Below are 23,403 nucleotides of genomic sequence, written 5' to 3' on the forward strand. Positions count from 1 at the left end.
TAGATGTCCAACATGTCTGGGCAGGATAGACTCTCTTAAAGAAAAGGCTTTGTTTGTATGTTTTTAGCTCTGTAAGGTATGTGACTTTTCATGCCTGGCCTTCTGAATAAGTGAATGAACAGGACACGTAGACAACTTTGACACCTGCTAGTTACAAGGAATGTGAATCTGGAATGCGAGTGTGTATATTCTTCCAAAAGAAGTATTCATGCAGAGGTAATTGAATTCATACTCATGACTGAACTCAGCTGTAATGTCGTGAAGTACAATGCTGCATTTGGACATTAGATGACGTTTTATATATATAGCCAGACTCTCGATTTCCTTCCAAACGTATTGTATTATCTGAGAGGCAAGTTGTAACAAGAACAGAACAAAACAGAATGTGTGTATTTGACACATTCTCGAAATATTTATCATAGTTAGCAAATGGGAAAACATACAAGGAAACATATAGGTACATTTTATTGTTCGAAGGACATTCCTGTATCCTGTTAGCAGTGGTTTGACTAAGTACTGTTACTGACAGTATGTTTAACTGCTTATTAATCACTGTAAAAATGATTTGTGTCATTGTGGTCATTGTGCTCACTGACAAAAATCCACTTTATTCATCAGCTGAAGTTCCTACAAAGCATCTCAAATGGCCTGATCTGTCATCATTGAACAGCTGTGACAGTAGGTTTCTGTCAACCAGAAAGCTGAAATCTGGTTCCATCTGCTTCCACTCCAGATTGATAAACTATTTTTTGTTCCCTGAAGACTACTTTCCCTGGCGCTATATGAGACCAATTAGTGATTGTTTCTTTATTTCTCACTGTGGTTTTTTGCAGCCACGTGCGCAGCTGCTTGAGAGTCGCTCTTGTGCCTGCGCACTGTGACTGCTTAATGTGTTATCCAGGTGGCTCAAATAACTTGAATCAACAACAGCATGTTTTGGTAGCATGCCCCTGAATTAATAGGACCACTTGCTTTACCGTTCATGTAGTAAAACTGAGAGCACTGCACATGTATTTATGTACACCAAGCATATGTATTTACATAGGGTTTATTTAGACGTGTCTTGTCATTTTTCACATACTTGTACAGTAAGTGGTAGAGAAGAACCACTATACTCAGCTGACCATAAACTAATACAATCTCAAGTGACTGTGCTGGATTTGAACCTAGGATTCTGAGAAGGTCAGACTTAGATTTCTGTTCGCTACTAAACCCTGTCAGTCTATCTGAAAAATAGACTTGTGCCATATTCTAATGGGGTTGGCTGATACAGTGAAAGAGAAGTAACTGAAAATAAAGCAACTTACAATTCTGATAAGCTGCTTAGAGGTCGAGATGGAGGGAAAAGGGGAGTCAAGCAAGACCTTAACTCTCATATGTGCTTTTTGAACATCTTGTTCCACATTTATTCCACACTTTGCTGTTATAATAACCACCACTTTTCTGGGAAGCCTTTCCACTAGATTTTGGAACTTTACAATGGAAATTTGCCCATTCAGCCACAAGAGTATTAGTGAGGTCAGGCATTGATGTCAGGCATTCTAGTTCATCCATTGGTTCTTCCACTCCAACCATGATAAACAATGTCTTTATCAGTCTCTCGAGGATGTTGCAATTTTGCGATTTCAGAAATGAATGCAAAATCAAGGAAACTCCACAATATGTCAATTCAAGTAGTTTTCTGGAAAAAACAAAACAAATACACAGCAAAATCCACAAAGTGCATCGCAAATTTTGAAAAACCTGGCGCAAAAGCAAATGTTTTTGGCCACAACAATCACAAAAAAACTCCACAAAATCCTGTATGGACTTTGTGCACAGGGGCATTGTCATGCTGTAGCAGGTTTCGGCCTCTTAGTTCCAGTGAAAGGAAATTTTAATGCTACAGCAGACAAAGACATTTTATACAACTGTTTGCTTCCACCTTGGAAGCTGTTTGGGTGTGATGGTCAGATGTCCACAAACTTTTGGTCATATACCATATATGTATATTTTATAAGAATATGTTAGCTAAATGTTTATATTTGTATAACTGTAATGTTTCAGTCAAGCTGCCCTGTACCTCAGTGTCTGCCTAACAAAACATAAAATTAATCCTAATATATTGCCCACTCTCATTGCCATTCTGTAAAGCTTCCCATGCCAAGGTTTATGTCAAAGCACAAAATTCCCTTTTCCATTTTTCATCACTTATGTTGTTAAGTCTCTTTTTTTGTATGAGGAGCTGAAGTTCTTATAAAAGCTAAGTTCTAAGTCAAAAGGTTTTTTCCACTCAGGCATAGCAATAGTTGCAGTCAAGAGCATGATTACTGCATAAAGAAACTTTCACACACACACACACACACACATACACACACACACACACACACACACACACACACACAGGGACACAGTATATAAATGGAATATTCAGTGTATTCTGAAGCTTAGAGTTTCTGTGTGATGTCCACATGACTAATTTAAAAGCACAGAGCTTCTTCACCAGATGGGAGCTCTCACATTGCAGTGTGACACATGGCTCCAGTTTAAGAAAGCTCTTAAACCTTGCTCCTCAATATCTGGGTTTCCTGCTTTTTACCCACCTTTATGTTTGTCATAATATATTAACCAACAACTCAGTTGACCTACTCTAGGCCAGAAAGTTTATATAGGCTAATTCCTTCTCTCTGTGATGGCCAGCAATGGCTCGTGATCATAGATTTTGTTGGGAGCTTGACAACACAGCCATAAAATTATGTTGAGAGGCTACCACACTTATCTAATACTATAGGCTACTATCTAGTGAATTTTTAAAGTGATCCCGATAATAGACACTTGAGAGTCATGAAGTATACATCCTCAGGCGGTAGTGTCCAACAGAGAAAGCAAGCTAATTGGTGGGAATTGGTAAATGACCAAATTAAAAATGGATTTGGCACGGATTTGCTGTCAATGGAGGAAAAAATAGTATTAGGATTGACTCATCACCACCATTAGCAGGTTAGTTATCATGATTTTTCTCCATAGCAATTTGACCGTGTATACCAGTGGTGTACAATCTTATCCAGAAAGGCTGATGTGGGTGCGGGTTTTCATTCCAACCCAGCAGAAGCCACACCTGATAGTCTATTAAAAGCCAAGATCAACTAATTAAACAGGTGGAATCAGGTGTGCTGTCTGCTTGATTGGAATGGAATGCTGTGTCCAAATATCCCTACTACCCTACTGTACAGCAGGTGAAAAGCAGTACACCAAAGGAGTAGTATGTCTGAATTCTCAATATTGATAACACAGTAGGTGATAAATACCTGGATGACCTACTGCTTCTGCCGAGATTAATGCTGGTATGTTCTTCCATCTCTGTGGAGGGCTTCTAAAGCTCTGTTAGAGTTCCCATTGGGTTCTTGTTTACCTCCCCGACCAAGACCCTTCTAGCACGGTGAGTTTGGCTGGATGGCCAGCTGTAGCAGAGTCCTGGTGGTTCCAAAGTTTTTACATTTCATAATGATGGAGTTCACTGTGCTCCTGAGAGCAGTCAAAGTTTTAGAAATGGATTTATATGATTTACATGCCCAGATCTTGACACAATCTGATGGCTGATGTATACGGAAAGTTCCTGGATTTCGTGGCTTGATTTTTGGTCTGACATGCATGCACTGGGAATTGTGGGACCTTATTAATGACTGGATTAAGTGCCAAATAAAAATGTCAATTTAACAAATTTTAAATTGAATCTTTAACATAATAAAGTGTGTAAAAGCTGAAGAGGTCTCAATGCGTTCCACTTATAAATTCTTTTCTAAGTAGTCCAGAATGCACTAAAGGCCTAGACCTAAATGCCTGATTTCCTACTGAATAGTACTGTCCATCTGGGATTTTAGTCAACACATCGTGCTCCAGTGGTCAGCAGTACTTGAAGACCCAGCAAAGCCCTGAGGGGGGAATCTATTTCCTCCCTTCACCCTTCTTTCCCCCTGCTTTCAGCTACACAGAAACCCTGTTGTTTTTCCAGAGCTGGTGGACCAGTGTGATTGTAGGTGCACATGCAAATACATAGAGGCAAAAAGAAAGCGACTGCATATAGGTTTCTGTGTGCAGCATGTGCTGTATAGATTGTATTTGGGATGTTAAACAAGGACAGTGCAGTAACCAGCTCCCAGCTTCTTTTCCCAAACGAACTCTCAGTTGACTGTACCTGTTGAGCCTTGCACAAACAAACCCTAAAATTAGCCATGTATATGCTATTTATATCGCTGACTGGTGGCTTCTGAGCTATGGCAAGTGGACGTACTCTGAGTAAGCTCAGTAATCAGTAGTGCTTGGCTATACCCCTCTGACATCAGATGAATGAATGCCATTTTAGCTGCACACAAGTTCCCTTTCACTATACATGGAGTCAATGAAAAGATTACTTCTGCCTCACTGCCCATTGCCTGCTAGATTATAGACTCTGTCTTGTTTATAAATGTGAAGCTAAAAAAAATTGTAATCACACGAAAGTAAAAAAAAAATCAAAATAATAAAAGTCAGATGCTACATCATTACAAAATACTGTTACTGACTGTACTGAAGCTCATTCAAATAGACTGATAACTTTCTTTCTTTTCTTTTAGGTTATAGTTCAGATAAAAGATACAATTTACTATTGATCACAAGTGTGAAAATGTGTATGGTCCTTGATTTGATTTTATTAACAAAAACAACAACCAAACAAAAGAAAATGCTTATGTCGTTAAATCTAGGAACCATTAAGTCATTTCAAGCTATTTATTGATTCCTTCAAAACAAAAGAATCATTCAAAAAAAAACAAGTACACTTTCTTCCAGCTGTTGTTAAAAATCTAGTTAATTTGTACTTGGCTCTGGTCTTGTTTAGAACAAATGTGATCTAGCTTTAAAATATCATTAATAAATATCATTAATATATAAAAAAAAATGCACATATGGTGGAGAGGAGGAAAATTCACCTTAACGCCCCTCACTTTGTACCCCTTGAGCATAACAGATGTGTTCGTAAAAACCATTAGCATTTTATGACACCGTCACTTAGCTCCTTCCAGGAATAATATAAACCTACACAGAATGGAAACATATGGAAACAGCATACTGTGGCCAAAGTAGTGTGTCAATTCAACTCAGATAAACTCACAAATGAATCATTTTGCCAATTAGATATGAGACACTGTGTGTACATGATTCATTAAAGTGCCTCGAATAGGAGGTTATATAATATAAGGCAATGTGGTAATGTGTAAGTATACGGATAAAATGATCCTGATCATAAGCACAACTCTAAACAATAAAATGGAATTACTGAAAAACCAAAAGACATTCTAGAAACCTATTGTAAGACCTGTAATGTTTACAAACTTTATAGTTCTGTTATGGTTAGTCAGAGAACCTATAGGCCTCAGGGATATTCTACACAAGCTATAAAGTTGGTTACAGAGACTGCAGCCAGATGCTCTGGTCCTTGACTTTTATGAAAGTGCAGCTGTCCAGCTGTGACAAGCATGAGAATAATCAATGACAAAAGGCAGCCAGATGATGTGTAGAGTTTCAGCTGCAGATGAACAGGATCATGTTTCAGTGCGGAGGTTATGCAGGACTGTGAGTAAACATCCGGCTGTATATGTGTTGCAGTGAGTACTGAGTACTAAACTCCAGTTGGGTTTAAATACAAGCAAAGTTCCAAAGATTACTGATTCATACATATATAATACAAATTAATGAGTATCATATAATAGCCTGATTCCTGAGATGCGCTGGCATCCCAGCTAGCGTGTATTCCAGTCTCAGGCCCAGTATTCCTAGGATAAGCTCCAGCTCCACCATGGCCCTGACCTGGATAAAGACTTACTGAAGATGAGCTAATGAAATATTTGAAACACACACATATATATATATATATATATATATATATATATATATATATATATATATATATATATATATATATATATATATAAAATATGTATATATATATATATATATATATATATATATATATATATATATATATATATATATAATATGTATATATATATATATATAACTTGTAGCTCATGTCTGAGCATATGACTTTCAGTTAATAGCCTATTTCAATCAAACTAAAACTAAATGTGTATAAATGCATGTTTAATTTTTTTATTTATTTTTTTTACGCTCAACACCCTCATAAATCATAAAATATAATCATATAGCGAGGGTAGTGATATCCCATGTTTGGAGTTTTAAAAATGACAAATAAATATAAATTAAATACAATTCAAAAAGCGTTCATCATGCGCGAGGTATGTGACGTCATAAGCACGGCGCCGTTGTTTTGATTGTGCGCATGCGCAAAAGTTCAAACGCGGTCTGAATTCAAACTGGGCGGCGGGTAAAAAGAAAACAAGTGAGCAGCTACAGGACGACAAACGTGTAGCTAAAGAGAGCTAAAAAAATCCGACAAAATGTCCAAAACTTTGCAAGGAATTACTTTGAAAGGAAGTGCCGAACTCGTTGCTGAGTTCTTCTGTAAGTTAAAATGTTATATTAGTCCTATTTTATTTATTTGAACGAGTCGCAGTTTGAAGAGTTAGCTAGCTGCCTGAATCACACCAGAAAGCTGGAATGTACCTTTTACAGTCACGTGGTCCGATTATATTTAACTACATTTACTTTATCCACTTCAGAAAATGTGACGCTTGGTACAGCATTTTAACATTTACTTTTTAATTATTAACATTTAAACCTGGCATGGATCAAATGTGGCTTCTGTAGCGCCTTTATTCATCCAGTTAGCCAGCTGGTCCATGATCATTAGCACTGGCTACTCCGTCCATGTAAAGCAGCATGTATCTGATCATCATCCATTTAACCAAATATACAGGTCGTTTTATTGTTTACTATCCGACTCAGTTACAGTTTTTTTTTAAACAAATAAATCTATTAAATTTATGCAGTTGTGATGATAACGTGTTAGACATATATTTCCCGTATTTCTAATGCATTATTCACATTCATCTCCTGTCTCAAGACATTGCATTAGGACTTTTTTTTAAATTAATATTATTTTTTAAATTTTATTTGAAGTCGATTTGGTTCAAATATTCAGATTGATATTGAAGTATTCTGCTTGATTTGTGGCTGTCATTTTGCAGCATTTGGGATCAACAGCATTTTGTACCAGCGAGGCATCTATCCTGCAGAAACCTTCAGCAGAGTCAGCAAGTATGACATGAGTCTCCAGCTCACCACAGACCCCAAACTGAAGAACTACCTCACCAACGTCGTGACACAACTCAAAGGTTTGGCTGGTTTACACAAACTGCAGATATTCGACAGCAGCTCGTGTAGTTTAAATGTAGAACTCAAGGTTTCTGTGGCTTTCCTTCAGCAGACCTCTGGTAATATCTATAATCTGATCAGTTATATCATCATTTAAGTCTGCTGCCTTTGTTTCCGTTCTTTTCTAATTATTCATGTACAGGTGCATGTCAAAAATGTGAATATTGTGGAAAAGTTTTTTTTCTGTAATTTAATTTGAAAAGTGGGGGTTTCATATATTTTAGATTCATTACACAAAGTGAAATATTTTAGGCCATATATTATCTTAATTATTACGGTTTATAGCTCATGGAAATCAAAAATCCAGTATCTCAAAATGTTAAAATAAAGAATTTATAACACAGAAATGTCAATCTACTGAAAAGTATGTTAGTTTATGCACGTAATACTTGGTCAGAGCTCCTTTTGCAGGAATTGCTGCATCAATGCAGCGTGGCATGGGGGCAATCAGCCTGTGGCACTGCTGAGGTGTTCTGGAAGCCCAGGTTGCTTTGATAGCGGCCTTCAGCTCGTCTGTATTGTTGGGTCTGGAGTCTCTCAGATTCTCTATGGGGTTCAGGTCAGGCGAGTTGGCTGGCCAATCAAGCACAGTGAAACCATGGCCAGTAAACCAGTTACTAGTAGTTTTGGCACTGTGGGCAGGTACCAGGTCCTGCTGGAAATCAGCATCTCCATAAAGCTCGTCAGCAGATGGAAGCATGAAGTGCTCTAAAATCTCCTGGTAGACACTGCATTGACTCTCGACTTGAGAAAACACAGTGGAACAACACCAGCAGAAGACATGGCACCCAAAATCATCACTTACTGTGGAAACTTCACACTGGACTTTAGGCAACTTGGATTCTGTGCCTCTCCACTCTTCCTCCAGACTCTGGGACCTTGATTTCCAAATGAAGTGCAAGATTTACTTTCATCAGAATAGAGGACTTTGGACCACTGAGCAGTGGTGTTTTTAGCAAAGATGTGTTGAGTTAATCAGCTGATTAAAGCTCTTCTCAGGTCGACATTACTGTATTATAAATTGTTTATTATAATATTTTTGATATACTGGATTTTTCCAGTATCTCATTTCCGTAAGCTGTAATCATCAAGATAAAAAAAAAAGGCTTGAAATATTTTACTTGGTGTAATGAATCTAGAATATATGAAAGTTTCACTTGTTGAATTAAATGATTGGGGGGTGAACACTTCCACAATATGCTAATTTTCTGAGATTAGCATCTGTGTATATAATCCACTGCCCCCCCCCTGCAGAGTGGCTGTTTGACTGCACAGTGCAGAAGCTGGTGGTGGTGATCACTTGCCTTGAGACAAATGAAGTCCTGGAGAGATGGCAGTTTGATATAGAGTGTGACAAGACAGCTAAGGAGGACAGGTATGCTCATAAAAGTGTGAATCTGAACACATGGTGGCTTAGAAAACCCATTTTACAACTCCCGACAAGCATGTGAATGCGCTTTACACTACTCATAAGGGTCTTGTAGGAGAAATGTCCAGCATTCATCTCATTGCTTTCTTTCTATGGATGATTAAATGTAATTTCAAATGTCAGTATTGACCATAAGATCAATTAATATACACAAATGTAGCAGAAAGAGGAACAGTGCATTCATTCACTTCTAACTTTCCGTCTGAGCAAATCTTTTCACATATAGCAGAAATCACTGCATGGGCGTTGTCTTTAACTCGAGTGTATTTTGTTAGAGGACGTCATAGTTATAAAGTGACTGCTGGTTAACATTTAGTCTTCGTGCGCCACATTTCAGTCCCTATTTCATACTCGTTCTGTTGTCCGACACCATGACAATATCTCTTGTATAGTCCTTGAAAACAAAACAAAAAATAGCGCTTGAAAAGTCCTGGAATTTATCATGAAGCATCTGTACGAACCCTGAGTAAAAGAAACAAAATCCATTAAATTGACTTGGTCGATACTTTTCTTTAATGCCTAGAAAAACAAAGAAGATTAAGGTTTTTAAAAAAAAATATTATTACATCAAACAGTCTCCATTCAGTACCATTTAATTTGTAATTATTAAAAACATATAGTATTCATGTATCATGATCTTGATGTATTGCCTAGCTCTACCTTGAGTGCACAGTATAGCATGAATGATGTATTCGATAGCGTGTCTACATTAGTGTGTCGGCTGCATCAACACACTAAAGCCACATGCACATGGTTTGTGGTGTAAAATAGGCTTGAAATGTAAGAAATTGCTTAACTGACTTGTCCTACATTAAATTATAGTTCCTGCATGTGTTAGTATATACTAAGTTGTTTTGTGTGTCTCAGTGCTCCCAGGGAGAAGTCGATGAAAGCCATCCAGGAAGAAATCCGCTCAGTTATCAGACAGATTACAGCCACGGTCACTTTCTTACCTTTACTGGAAACAGCCTGTAAGTACACCACTGCTGAAATACTTGTAGGTTCATGAAAACTGTCCGGATCCCAATGCTTTCTATGATGGATGCTCAAAAATAACATTAGAAGTGCTAATTTCTAGCTTATGTTTACAAAATAATAAACACAAGTAATCCACTATATGGCAGAAAGTTTGTGCTTTTTGCACCTATATGTGCTTTTTGATCATCTCGATCCAGATTTAGTCCCCCTTTGCTTTTATAAGAGCTTCCACTCTTCTGGGAAGGCTTTCCACTAGCTTTTGGTGCATGGCTGTGGATTTCTGTTCTCATTCAGCCACCAGAGCATTAGAGAAGCAGGCTCTGATGTCAGTGTTCCAGTTCATCCCAAAGGGGTTCAGTGGGGTTGAGGTCAGCGCTCCAAACTTGTTAAACCACGTCTTCATGGAGCTCAATTTGTGCACAGTGGCATTGACATGATGAAACGGGTTCGGGCTTCTTGGTTCCAGTGAAGAGAAACTGTAAAGTTACAGCATACAGGGACATTCCATACAACAGTTTGGGGAAGAACCACATATGGGTGTGATGGTCAGGTGTCCACAAACTTTACTAAAACTGAGATGAAAAGATGTATGGAAATGTACAAGGAGGTAGCATAACCAGATCATAGTGCAGCAGGGATGAGGTATCTTTGTAAGCCGACCCGGAAGTTAGCATCACCTTGGTACCCTCGACAAAAATCCAGTAGGATTGTTCCATTGGCTTTTAGATTATTGCCAAAAATAAGCTCTGTGACCAACAAAAGTTTGACAAATTTAACTAAAAACCCCACTGAGTTCAGTACGATGGAATTGGAAGTGCATTTCTGGGTTTTAGGACTCTTTCCTGCAGCACTCTATTACTCCACTTTGTTTAGATGTTCGTATGCGTCCACACCATGAGTAAAACTATTTTTCCCCCCCTGCATATATCGTTGCTTGGCATACCTCCTAGAGTTTTTGGCAACACAACCCATTCTTTGAATCTCTGAAGCCTGAAAAGTCTTTTAAAAAAAAACAACAACAAAAAAACACCACAATTAATTAATGGCAATCTCTTTCGGCAGTGTGTGAGCAGGTTTGTAGCCTGCAATTGAAGAACTACCCATAATATCTTGCAATTTTTTTTAAGCCATGTTGCTGCTCATATTTGTCACTCTCTGATTTGCCACAGGTGCGTTCGACCTCCTGATCTACACAGATAAGGATCTGGAAGTCCCTGAGCAGTGGGAGGAGTCTGGGCCTCAGCTTATTGACCAATCAGAGGAGGTTCGGCTTCGCTCGTTCACCACGTCCATCCACAAGGTCAACAGTATGGTGGCCTACAAAAGGACAAACTCCATGTAAACATTTTCTCTGTTCTTTCTTTTTCTCTCTCTCTTTATTTTCTGTACATAGTTTTCATGTTTTTCCCCAAACAGATCTCTCCTTTGCTGAGGTTTTTATGGCTGTAACTCTGAAAATGAATAAAAACATTCTGGTTTAACAGTGTTAAGTCTTTTTTTTTTTATTATTCATTTATTTATTACCATTGCTGTTATCTTCAATGTAGCCAATGTCCAATAGGTGGCACCAGTCCCTCAGTACAACAGAGTAAAAGCAAGCAGGAGATTAGAAATTACACTCCAGTAAACACAGTGTCCAATACACTTTGGTAAAAAAAAAAAATTATAATAAAGATGCTGTCATCTTTATGTTGACCTTCTCTAGAGGAATTCGATTGTCTGTTTTTACCCACAAAGCTTCAAAATGTAGTAACATTTTCTTACAACAGTACAGTCCTACATTGACCTCAAAAGCCTGACACTCCCTTTCATAACTTGTGATGATGCTGCAATGTCATCATCTACACTAAATGTTAAACAGAATTGACTACAATGAGTCATTTAACATGTATGAAAATTCTGGATAATTTTGTTTCATGTTTTTCATCAGCATTTTATGCATTACAAACCTAAGACTTCCCTGTGCAATGTCATGGGACACCCACTGGGAATTAATATGATGGCAGCATTGTTGCTTGGTCCAGTTATGTGTGACTGCATGTGATTAAAAGTTGAGTCTGGTATTAAGATAGCATAAATTGACATGTAGTGATTTAGGCATTTGGTGAAGCTCTGAATTTGAAACACTGTTCATATTAAGTTAGCATATTTTTGATTAATCTTCACGAAGGCACAACTAATAGCAAATATCACACAGAGCCGTCCATGTAAATACAGTTTGATTTGCTGTTATTATCAGGTTTAGGAATTGGAGGAATAGTGTTCAGCAAACAGACTGGACATATTCCCTTACATACTCTTCATTCTGTACATATCAAAGCCCAGGTTCCCCGACACCTGCTGACCTGATCAGCATGAGAAAGACAGAGTGCTGCTCGTACTGGAAAGCTTCTGATTAGACATCTGGCAGGGTTATGAAACACATCAAACCATTCAAGTTCTACACTAATAGACTGGCTGTAAAATAGAACACTGAAACACTCAGTTATTTGAAGCGTACAAAATCGGTAGAGGCAGTTATGAATTTCATTCTTGTTTATTATGCTCTAGTTTGAAATGATAATTCTGGTGTGTCTGAATCAGCTTTAAAGACCTTTACCCATTTGAATGTTGTTGGTATTTAGAACATCAGCTCTGGAGCAAGATGAAACACTACAAAGCTAAAAACTATCAAAGTGTATGCATTTTGTAATACTGGCAGTTAGTGAAATACCCTCTGACCTATGCATGTTTCTGTATCCTGTGACAAATATAAAACACAGCATATGGCCAAAAGTATGTGGACACCTGACCATCATACAGTACATACCCTTGTGCTTGTTGAACATCCCGTTCCGTACGGTTCCCCTCTTTGTTATTATAACAGCCTCCACTCTGCTGGGAAGGCTTCTTCTAGATTTTGGAACATGGCTGCGGGAATTTCTGCCAACTCATCCCAAAGGTGTTCGGTTCCAACACCAGTGCTTTCTCTGGGGTATTTTATTTGCATACTGAAGGCATCATGTGATTGCCAGGTGGACAAAAGAAGGAGCTCAAGCACTTTTATTAATCGTTTACATTATATTAAGCTAGTTAACTGGACATGCTGATCGATCGGTTGACCACTAGTTTGAACAAGTTAAGAACATCAGTTTTGGAGCAAGAGGAAATGCTACAAAGCTGAAAACAACCACCAGATGTCATATTTGGAATATGAATATATACCTAGTGATATAGGGCCTAGGTATATGACAGATCCTGAAAAGATTAGATTCCATAAAAATGGCAGGGAGTAAAATACCAACTGACCTATGCATGTTCCCGACACAGATAAAACTCAGGAATAGACTTCAAGGTGGTTTCATGTGAATATGCCATATGCCTTCTGGACAGATAATACCTTAGAATCAAATGTTTTAGTTTCAGCAGTCAGAAAACACGCTTTCCAATTATATTCCCAATACATCTGAAAACTCGAATAAAGGACACAAATATTTGTGAACAATTAAATATATATATTTCTTCCTTCTTTATGTTTACGCAAGAGTTACATGTCAAGTAACCAAGTTCTCAAAACATAATAGAAAGTTAATAAATATACAAACGACAGGTGAAAACAGTAACACAGTGTGTGTGGGGGAAATGACATTCTTCTACATATCTGAAGTGGGTGTGTTCCTTGGAAGTTGAGTATATTAGCTTAATTGTATGGTGCACTGTAGTGATGAATAAATTATTTCCTTTGTGCCTTTGCTTCTTCATTACAGTGAGTGAGCTACAGAAAACCCTGACACGGGACTAAAACAATAAATAAAACTTTGTATAAATGTCCTCGCATAGACGCTATGCGGGGTTTCGAGTGATTATTAAAAGATCATAATCCCAATGCCCCCCTTTTATTCTTTTATTCTGCTCTTTTATTCTAGGATTACCTAAAAAGCTCCAATCAATTAATAGCTATTTTACCTACCCAATCAATGACTTTAGAGGGAAGCATTCGCTGTTAAATGCCGAGTTAGACTCATTCCTAAAAGCATGAGTTTCAATAACAAGACAGGCAGAAACTATTAACTTCCAAAGCTGATATAAACATAAAACATAACTGTTATCACTCCTCTTCTTCACAGGAAACAAGAGTTTGTGTTATTATTTTTTTAAACGTAACAAACACAAATAGGTGACGCAGAATATGTGTGTACTTTAGACCATATTGCTTTAGTGTTGTGTCTGAAACACCCTCTATCCCCCACCCCCCCAAAGCTACATGGAACCAATATGATTCAGCTACATCCCCAAGGTAAAATTACATTTTGCTCCATAGTGGTTGGTGAACTCCTCATAGAAGGAATCATGACTGGAAATAATTCTGTGCTTAAAGCTTCAGTGTGTGGTGTACGGTATGAAGAAGGACCAAGGGAAAGGGGTAAACTTTATCTTGTGCTGACTGGGATAAGCCGTTTATAGTCCTCCATTCAATAAACCCGCCTCCTCAGCCTGTTCAGCAAGCAGCTTCCAGTTCTGCCTGTTCTTCCTGCAGCCTTCCAGTAGAGGGGAGCAGAAATCCGACATACTGGCCAGTGTCTAGAAAACGCACATGTACATATGGGTGGATATTTAAAAAATAAATAAATAATTACAAGCTACTATTCTAACACGCTGCTTATATTTGATAGTGCTATAAATCTAGCCGATAAACGACTTTTACCTCGTACAACTGTACGCAAATGGCATCGATGAAAGACACTTGCATGCTGGGAATCTTATCACGCTTCTCTCTGTTCATCAGATCCTATTAGAGACAACGGCACTCTTTTAGAAGTTGTGAAATCTGATGCTGCTCTTGACATGGCCCTACTGTTCACACAGTGTGATGTAATGTGCAGGAAGTGAACTTACAATAGGTTCAATGTTCAGCTCTTCTCTTTCCTTGTCCCCTTGCTCAAAGAATTCTGTGGCAACAAGCTCAGCTATCTGCAAAGACAAGCAGAGAAAAGTGTTCGATGGGAAACAAACAGGACGTCTGCACTTGGGAGAAACCTTCACCTTCATACTAATAACACTTCCTCTTCACTCCTTTGGTCTTTCTCTTATAGCATGGAGATTCCAGCCTTCGTTTCTCTCTGTGCTGCTCTCCTTTTTCACTGATTTACAGTCCTACTATGAGTACACACAGTCTATACAAACAGCTCGACACTTCCTGCACAAATGCACCACTTAACACAGCATCACACATTACACAGTCAGTATAGGTGTTTTACAAAGATTCACACTGTTTTATTACAGCATATAAACCGTTTTAGATTATATTTAGAGGTCCCTTTTTTTTGCAGCACGACCAAATTTTCGAACGTGAACACAATTCTAACTGGGGCACTTTTTCTCTCCCACAAAATTAAATTTGGATGAAATTACCTTTTGATTTCCTATCAGCTTTCTACAAATCACCTCCTACTCCAGAGATGCCTAACCTAGAGAAGTGCTGATTACTTGTCTATAACAGCACGGCTTTGACAATGATTATGGCTGCAGGGTTTTATTATTGAACTCATTCTTATTTGTTATGTTGTCTATGGTAACAATAGCGGATGCTCCACATAAACACCTAAAAAAATGAGTCAGAGATAAAGCTGTTCCTTTAGAAAGAGAAAACAGCTGGTGAGGGGACGATTGTTTATAGCCATTATATCACATAAAGTGAAAGCAGGAACTTGTTTTGCAGATGTTCCACAACATCACGACTATAAAACGATAACGCGTATGGGATGCCATTCTTTAATCAATAAAAATGGTTAGGGTTGGCAAATTCCTACTATATAAAAGGAACAAAATGCTTCAGGGCATGCAGTCATTGGAAGATAATCAGTTTTGGGGTGGTAGCTCTGCTTCATGTCAGGATGCATCACAGCACCCTGTCATTGTTATTTTCCTAAAACAGCATGTCACAAAATGATTCAGTCCTTACTTATGCATGCTTTGTTGCTATTCTTTTACAGATTCAAACCCCAAACCCCCTACTAATAGCGTGCACACACACATGCACGCGCGCACAGATAGCATTATTTATGTTGTTATTCTAAGCTGGTCACTAAACTACAGACCAAGTTATTTCCATATTGTTTCATATTCCATCTAAAAGTTTACTTTGAGTCTAGTCCAAATGTGTATTTTAGATACTGACAGACTAGTGCACATGTATTAGGTTATGAGGCAGCAATAAGAGCAGCATGTTTACACAACGGCTCAGACTGTTTGGGTCGCAGTTCTAGCTGATTTTGAGCTAGCAGGAAATTTCATGATCAGCTCATAACACACTGATAAGATGAAGTCTGCATCAGACTCGTAATACAAGTTAATGCTGCACTACACATTTGTGATGAGTCATCGTTTGTGACTCTTGTAGACAGGTGTGGATTGGCCATTGGAAAGTTTGGGAAAGTTCGGGCCGGTCTTGTCTTTCCTAACACCGGCATTATACAGCCTATATACAGATATTGAACAGGTCATCTTAGCTACAGCAACATGGTTTCATTGTTTTACATATTAGCTTAACACAAACAATACAAATGAACAGATTGTTGTTTTTTAAATTAATGATTCGTTGTTTGAGATACATGTTGTGTCAGTTCGAATTTGGTGCATCAAATAGGGGCCGCTTCACAGCAAATTTCCATTTCCATTTTTGTTGCCAGTCTGCCCCTGCCTGCAGGTGTTTTGTAATTATTTTAAACTTTCACAATTTAAATATTTTTACATCGCCATGCAAATTATCATTCATGTCTCATGTGTATAGCAATTTCCAATTCAAATTCAAGTGGCCATGACATTTCAGTCAAACTTAAATATCTTGAGTAAAACTTTGCAGGAGGGCGAGAGAAAAGAAAGAAAGAGAATTTGACTCCTTCAGCGTTCTGTTTTATATGCATTTGCTATGTCCGATTGATGCAAAAAAATAATAAAATGGCTGATTAATTCTACCTAGACAACTTACCATATGCATTAGAAAATATTAATAAGTTGACAATACAATGCAAAAAAATAAAGAGCATATATTGTAAAATATATTCTAATAATACAGTTCTTGCTGTATGTGTCAATCTGAAGTTTGTCTACACACATTTTAAGGTCATGAAATCTTGTCCATCAGTGCATTTGTGTGCTTGCTTGTGTCCGTGTGTGTGTAAATAGCTCCTCTACTGAGGATCCTAGCCTGCTAATTGCTGAACAGAGAAAGGAGAGGAAGAAAAAGGAAGTGTAAGACAAATCGGAAAGACGTAAAGGTAGATAGTGACTACGTTTACATGGACAGCAGTAATCTAATTATTGACCCTACTCAGAGTAAGATAACAATGTGATTAAGGTGTTTATATGAATCGCTTTTAGAATACTCCTGTCATGTTCCCGTTTTACATGTTATAGAACATAATTAGATTAACAGCCCGCGACATTATGTCACCTCGCCACGCCGTCCAACGTCCCTCCAGAATTTCACACATCAACATACAGTTCTGGGTGTTTTTATTAAATTTTTTTTTTACGAATGCTTTAAGTGCAGTTAATTATTTGTCATGATATACATGCTAATAGACAACTGCTTGAAGCCGTGGGCTGTGTCTCAAACCGTGTACTTACCGTCTATATAGTAGCCGAGATACATGTATTTTCCCCACTACAGGCCTATAGTAGGCAAGTATGCGGTTTGGGACGCAGCCAAACTCTCTTGTTCGCCGTAAAACGTAAAACTGCCGTGTGTGATTGTGTCCTGTCGCAAAATGCGGTGAAAACTCCCACACGACGTTCATAATGTGATTAAGGTGTTTACATGTCTGTAATACATGTCCATAATGCGACTAAAACAGAAGTACTCCACCTGTCTTAATTAGATTATTGCTTACTTCGAGTATGACCTTAAATAGATTAAGGTAAGTAAAAATTGCTGTTTACATGGTAGTTTCTTAATTAGAGTATGGTCTTAATTGGGTTAAGAGTGGAGTATTGTTTTCCATGTAAACACAACTAGTGACTAAATGTCAGTTTCAACCTTGATATGTTAGTCATGATGTACTGTAATACCATATATACATTTGAAAGGGATATACAATCAGTGCCCATGACTCATTTAGCTCTTACCCTCTTTTGTACAGGCCAGGGTTTGGTAATGGCAGAGATATCACATGCAGTCATAAGCATGGACCTGCAGTGGACAATAAAAACCCACATCAGTTTTTAAAAAAATAACTTTTTAGAATAAGGCACACACACACACACACACACACACACACAAATACACTTATATTTATATATATATATAAATAAAAAAAATTTGTTCTGAGAGGTATGCATAGAAATCACCTTAGCAAGTCTCTGTGACAATCGTCCTCCCAATTAAACTGGTTGTTCTTAGCTAGTTCAAAGAAATCTGTTCGTTTCCTGGAGTAGTAAAGAAAAACCCTCAGTTATTGCATTATTATCCACCCATAGCTCAACTATACTTTTTATTGCTGGAAAAGAAAGCAACAGACAAGAAATATTGTCATGTACTATTACACTGAAAAAAAACAAACTTCTTTCATGAAGTGTAGGTGTCATTACTTTGGTATGGTATCAGCTAAACAGAAGCCTATCTGAACTATTAGACTGTTCAGAATCCTATAGCAAGTTAATGGACTAAAGGTGATGATGTGTTAAACTAGGTTAGATGTGTGCTTAAAATGTACCATTATGACACAGAACTGGGTACAAACTAATATTACTAATATTCTTTCTCTAATCCTTTACATGTACATTGTATAGTAAAATTTACTGTAATTAAACCAATGGCTTTTTGCTACTGCGTTGATTACTAATGAGGGTATAATTTTATTCTCTCAGCTGTGACTGAGGCCTGGTACCTACTTCATGTAGAGGGCCAGGTCAGTGGCCAAGATAGCTTTTTCAATCATCTTCAGTGTAGTTTTATACTCGTCCAGTGAAAGACTGCTTAGAATTTGACTGCCCTGAGAAAGCAGAATGGATCAATATTAGTGTCCAAATACAGGAACAAGATGCAGACTTGACCTTAGTACTATAAGGCTCTTATTCGCTCGTTCATTCTTAACCTAGATAGAACCTTGTTATACTAATTGCACAGAATGTCAAAACATAAAGGCCACACAATCAAAGCTAATACCAACACAACACTAAATTCCTAACTACTACACAGCAAGTGTAGTAGTTAGGAATTAAGATCTTTACATTTTCTAACCTAAAAAACAAACAAATTATTATTATTATTTTTTTTTTAGAAAATCCCACAACCCCTCAGAATAATTCCCCCTGAATTATTATCTGATTGCCTGTGACTGTTTGCATGTCCTTTTCATGTTTTTCAGATTTATATCACAGAACCTTATCTTTAGGTCAATTATTGCACTAAAATACAAACAGGTGAGCTCTTTTATGGGGGATTTTTTTTTTGTCACTGTTAGATAATTCTGGTTAATCACCTTTATCCTATAATTAAACATTTCCATACTGATGGGAGTGGTCCACCAATCCACAAGGGGTGAGAGCTCACTAAATTGTTTGATGAGGATGACAATGCTGTAAATCATATTCTATGGTCTTCATAGTCATCAGATCTCAACCCAATTCTACACCTTGGACTGAACTGTTAAACCGCACTCTCCACCACTGTCCTCAAAACATCAACTGAGGGAATATCTTTCGGTTGTCTTGTGGTTTATAATGCACCAAAACCAAATATTCTGCAGTGACAGACTATGTTCTTATTTCTACATTACTACAGCATTAAATTCAGATAAACAAATCTGATAAATAAATTAATGTAATTTTATAGTAAAATATAATAATAACATTTTTCTAACAACACACTAGAAGTTCTTCTTACTGGACTGTTGAGGATCATGAGGCACTGGTCGAAGTGGTGATGCTCCATAATGGAGTGGCAGTAGAGCTGAGCTAGAGGATGGTCACTCCTATTGACACAATGAACAATCAGAGTGTTTTTTTTTTCCTGTCTTCCGTGTGCTGTTTCTGTCCCCCACCACCAAGTAAACCACTCAAGTAACACTCACAAGAAAAGAGTTTCCATTCCTTTTCTCAGTCTGTCCTGCTTATTATAAATTGGACACTAGTAAAAAATAACACAAACATACCTCTTGATGAACGAGTTGTTGACACCTCTATGATCCAAATCGTGACACAGAGTCGCAATCATCATGGCCAGTATCTCCATATCATTTAGATTGTTCTGTCAGTTTGAAAATAGAAGAATTACTTTTTTCTGGTCATGAGATCAGCTTTTTCCTGTACACGAGTAGGGACTTTTTCCTGAGGACTAAATTTCGTTGTCATGAGATGTTTCTAAATTCAGTAATCTTAGTTTCTAAATTAAGAATGCATGGCTGAATGAACATAAATGGTGATTATTTTCCATTATTTCCATTAAAAAATAATGTTATATATTTCATCATTTGTATCACACTTTAATTAGGCCTGCTTGTGTATAGTTCACAACGTAATCCCTGCACATCATAAATGAAAAATAATTTTGTTAAAATAAAAATACTATATATATATATATATATATATATATATATATATATATATATATATATATATAAATATATAAAAGAGAGAATAATAAAAAGTACTAGAATTTATTCCTAGAATTGTATGTATTTTTCCACAAGCTCTAATAAGCATTTTAGTGTGGCTGATTTTCCATGGGGTTCTGTTTTACTGACTTTTAAAAGTCCAATTCTGTGTCTGTATTACACTTGGTGGATGTAGGTGCATCCTAGTTCCTACTTATAAACAAACATGTGTTAACAGGTGTCAAGACATGATAACTGCTTTGTTTCATGCTACGCTAAACTTCAGTGGGAAATTTCCTTTGGCTTTTTATTTGGGTCATCAATTAGTTGCACTGACCTGTAGCCTCCCAGATTTGAGTATGGCAAACATGCACTGAGATGTGTTGAAGGCATGCCGCCAGTTATGGTAGGCCACATTCTTTCTGTAGTTCTTCTTCACACTCAGGATCCACTGACACAGACTCTGTAAACGGACACAAGTAACGGATAGGACCCACACACAAGAGACAAAAAGAGACCAAAAATTCAATAACAAACAACAGATCTTGGATCATCTGCGCATCCTTAACAGGATAAGACAAATTGAATTTGCGACTGCTTATAATTCAATTGTCAAGAAAATTGCAAATCAAATTATTTTTCCTTCATACATCACATGCTTGTCTTAAACCTGAAGGGCAATAAGAGAAAATAGGCAAAATAATACCAATGTACAACAAGCATGGCTGCATTTTACAATAAATTTGGTTATCTCCTTTTAGTATTAATTAAAGAGTAGTTAGAGAAAACAAAGCAGAAATGAGGTAAAGTATCCGAGGCATATTAATAAGGATTTAATGAGTTATTTCTACTGAGAAGCTAGGATTAGAAAGGTTTAAGGGTTATGGTTATTCTGTTACATTTATATTTACCCACTTCAGTGGTTTTTTAAGCAGCTACCATGTTTACGTGTCTGTCTATTGTTATATGAGTGAACTTTAACCATTTCCAGCTTTTAATTGTACTTTAATCTGTGAGTTGTGCTTTACTCTGTGACTGGTGCATTTGTTGTATAGACATCCAACTAGATTAAAATACAATGTTCCAGTGGAGTTTGATCATTAAACACATGCTTGTGGTTGTTTTCCCCCCTGTTATTATGAATATATTTTATAAAGGTAATACTTATCTACTCTTATTTTCCAGATCGACAAAGTAAACAGCTTTACCATCAATTGAAGAACTCTTTACCACAGTTTACTAATGTTTACATAATCTTGTAGGGTACCCCTTAAAATCTAATTTGGTTAAATATTTGGTAATCCTTTTATCTTTCATGAATCCTAATATTGGTAAATACATGATTAGCTGTAAAATTAAAAGGAAAGTATTCTGTGGCATGCCTTAGATTCATAGCAAAATAAATACATTCATTAAATTTCCTAAAAATGTTCCTTCTGCTTTTCCTGGTGGGAGTCATGGTGGCAAAAAGACAAGGTCAGTCCAGGGTTTTCTATCCCTGATGACAGATTTCAGCTCCTCCTGGGGATCCTTAGACATTCCCGAGCCAACTGTGATGTATAAGCACTCCGATACAACTCTAGCTGCCACATCTTTATAAAGTTCCTAAACCACCTCAACTCACCCTTTCTTTTTCCATCACATGAATAAGATCCCAAGGTATTTTAATCTCTTCCAGCAGAGGCAAGGTCTCTCCCTTCACTTGAAGAGAGCATCCTACTCTGTTTCAGGAGAGAACCATGGCCTCAGACTTGGAGCTGCTTTTTTTACATTCAGCAGCAAGACTTTCAAGTGCACGTCAGGGGTTGTCTTCAGATTGGGGCCCAAGAGCACATCATCTGCAAATAACAGTGATGTTACCTCTAATGTCCCATACTGGACACCACTCCAACCCTGGCTGTGTCTTGATATTCATCAAAACTAGCTATAGGAGTAGAGACAATGTAGACCTCTGTTGGACTTGGAGCTGCTGATTCTCATCCCACCCACATTATATTCAGCAGCAAGAAGTTCAATATGTTCAAGTCCATGTTGGGGGTCTTCTTTCTTTCTTTTAGTGCCAAGAAAACATAATTAACTGCAAATAACAGTGATGTTACCTTTAGCCTCCCATACTGGACACCTCTGCAACCTTGTCTGGGTCTTGATATTATATTCATGAAATCTACATGCAAGAATAGGGACAACGTAAACCCCTGGTGCCCAGAAACCATCTTTATGGTTTTGCATGCTAAGAATGTGGACACAACTCTCACTGAATAGAGAGACTGGATTGCACAAAGTAATGACCCAGACACTCCATACTCCCACAGAGCCTCCCACAACAAATATCAAATCATGGGATCATAGACCTTCTACAAATCCACAAAACATGTAGACTGGTTTACTGTTCCATGGCCTGGCAGGACTCACACTGTTCCTCCTCAATCCTGAGTTTAAATATCATACACAGTTTCCTCTCCAGCATCCTGAGGGGCCAAGGAATGTGATCCTCCTTTTGTGTGGTTCACCTTTCTTAAAAATATGGTCCACCATACTAAATTGCCAGTCTCAAATCACAGTGTAGTAAGGAGATTTAACTGCACAACCCCAACCTGGTCCCGTGCCTTCCATATATATGACCCAATCTTAGCTACCCCTGCAGCTTTGCTGCTATGAAGGTTTCTAACTGCCATTCAACCCTAGCCACAGAGATGCATTCCACCAGAAATTTCTGGCACTGCTTTCTGAAGGGAGGGCACATCCACTTGGTTAAGATGTTCCTCAAAGTGCTCCTACCATCAATCAACAACCTCCCCCCGAGTAGAGGTCAACACTCCCTACATTTAACTTACTAAATGTATTCTAATTTAAGAAACAAGAGACATTCCCTATCATATATTATACACAGTGTTTGAAGGGAAAAAACCCAGGTGCCAAAAAGCATTGGGAGACTGCAAGGAAGAATTCTGACAATGCCACAGCCATTTCTGGCCTGGAACCAAAAAAGCAAAATTGGCCATGCTCTCTTTATATTCTTGCTTGCATGTCAATCACAGTGACACTAGCCAATCATGTGTGTCTTTGAGCTCATGTAGGTGGAAGATGGAAGATGGGCAGATAGCATTTTCC

The 23,403-nt window shown here is 37.7% G+C and overlaps 2 protein-coding genes across 5 annotated transcripts in view; one reads left to right on the forward strand and one right to left on the reverse strand.

Annotated features, from left to right (window-relative positions):
- The first annotated feature begins 6,365 nt into the window (after positions 1-6,365).
- Positions 6,366-11,208, forward strand: mad2l1 (MAD2 mitotic arrest deficient-like 1 (yeast)). The gene is given in 5 exon segments (NM_001200979.1): positions 6,366-6,498; positions 7,125-7,271; positions 8,566-8,686; positions 9,608-9,711; positions 10,888-11,208. Coding segments are annotated over 5 exon segments (609 nt in total). The 5' UTR covers positions 6,366-6,434; the 3' UTR covers positions 11,061-11,208.
- Positions 11,209-11,371: 163 nt separating this feature from the next.
- pde5ab (phosphodiesterase 5A, cGMP-specific, b) overlaps positions 11,372-23,403 on the reverse strand; it is a 45,766-nt gene continuing 33,734 nt past the window's right edge. For all 4 annotated transcript variants that reach the window (XM_017472842.3, XM_017472843.3, XM_017472840.3 and 1 more), the window contains exons 13-21: positions 20,630-20,755; positions 19,852-19,946; positions 19,584-19,671; positions 18,590-18,690; positions 18,047-18,124; positions 17,825-17,888; positions 14,594-14,668; positions 14,403-14,486; positions 11,372-14,278 (exon numbers count right to left, since the gene is read on the reverse strand). In XM_017472842.3, coding sequence (XP_017328331.1) covers positions 14,156-14,278; positions 14,403-14,486; positions 14,594-14,668; positions 17,825-17,888; positions 18,047-18,124; positions 18,590-18,690; positions 19,584-19,671; positions 19,852-19,946; positions 20,630-20,755 — 834 coding nt within the window. In that variant the 3' untranslated portion in view covers positions 11,372-14,155. The remainder of the gene's footprint in view (positions 14,279-14,402; positions 14,487-14,593; positions 14,669-17,824; positions 17,889-18,046; positions 18,125-18,589; positions 18,691-19,583; positions 19,672-19,851; positions 19,947-20,629; positions 20,756-23,403) is intronic.

This window comes from Ictalurus punctatus, chromosome 7 (genome assembly GCF_001660625.3).
Source record: "Ictalurus punctatus breed USDA103 chromosome 7, Coco_2.0, whole genome shotgun sequence".
In the NCBI taxonomy this organism is placed as follows: Eukaryota; Metazoa; Chordata; class Actinopteri; order Siluriformes; family Ictaluridae; genus Ictalurus; species Ictalurus punctatus.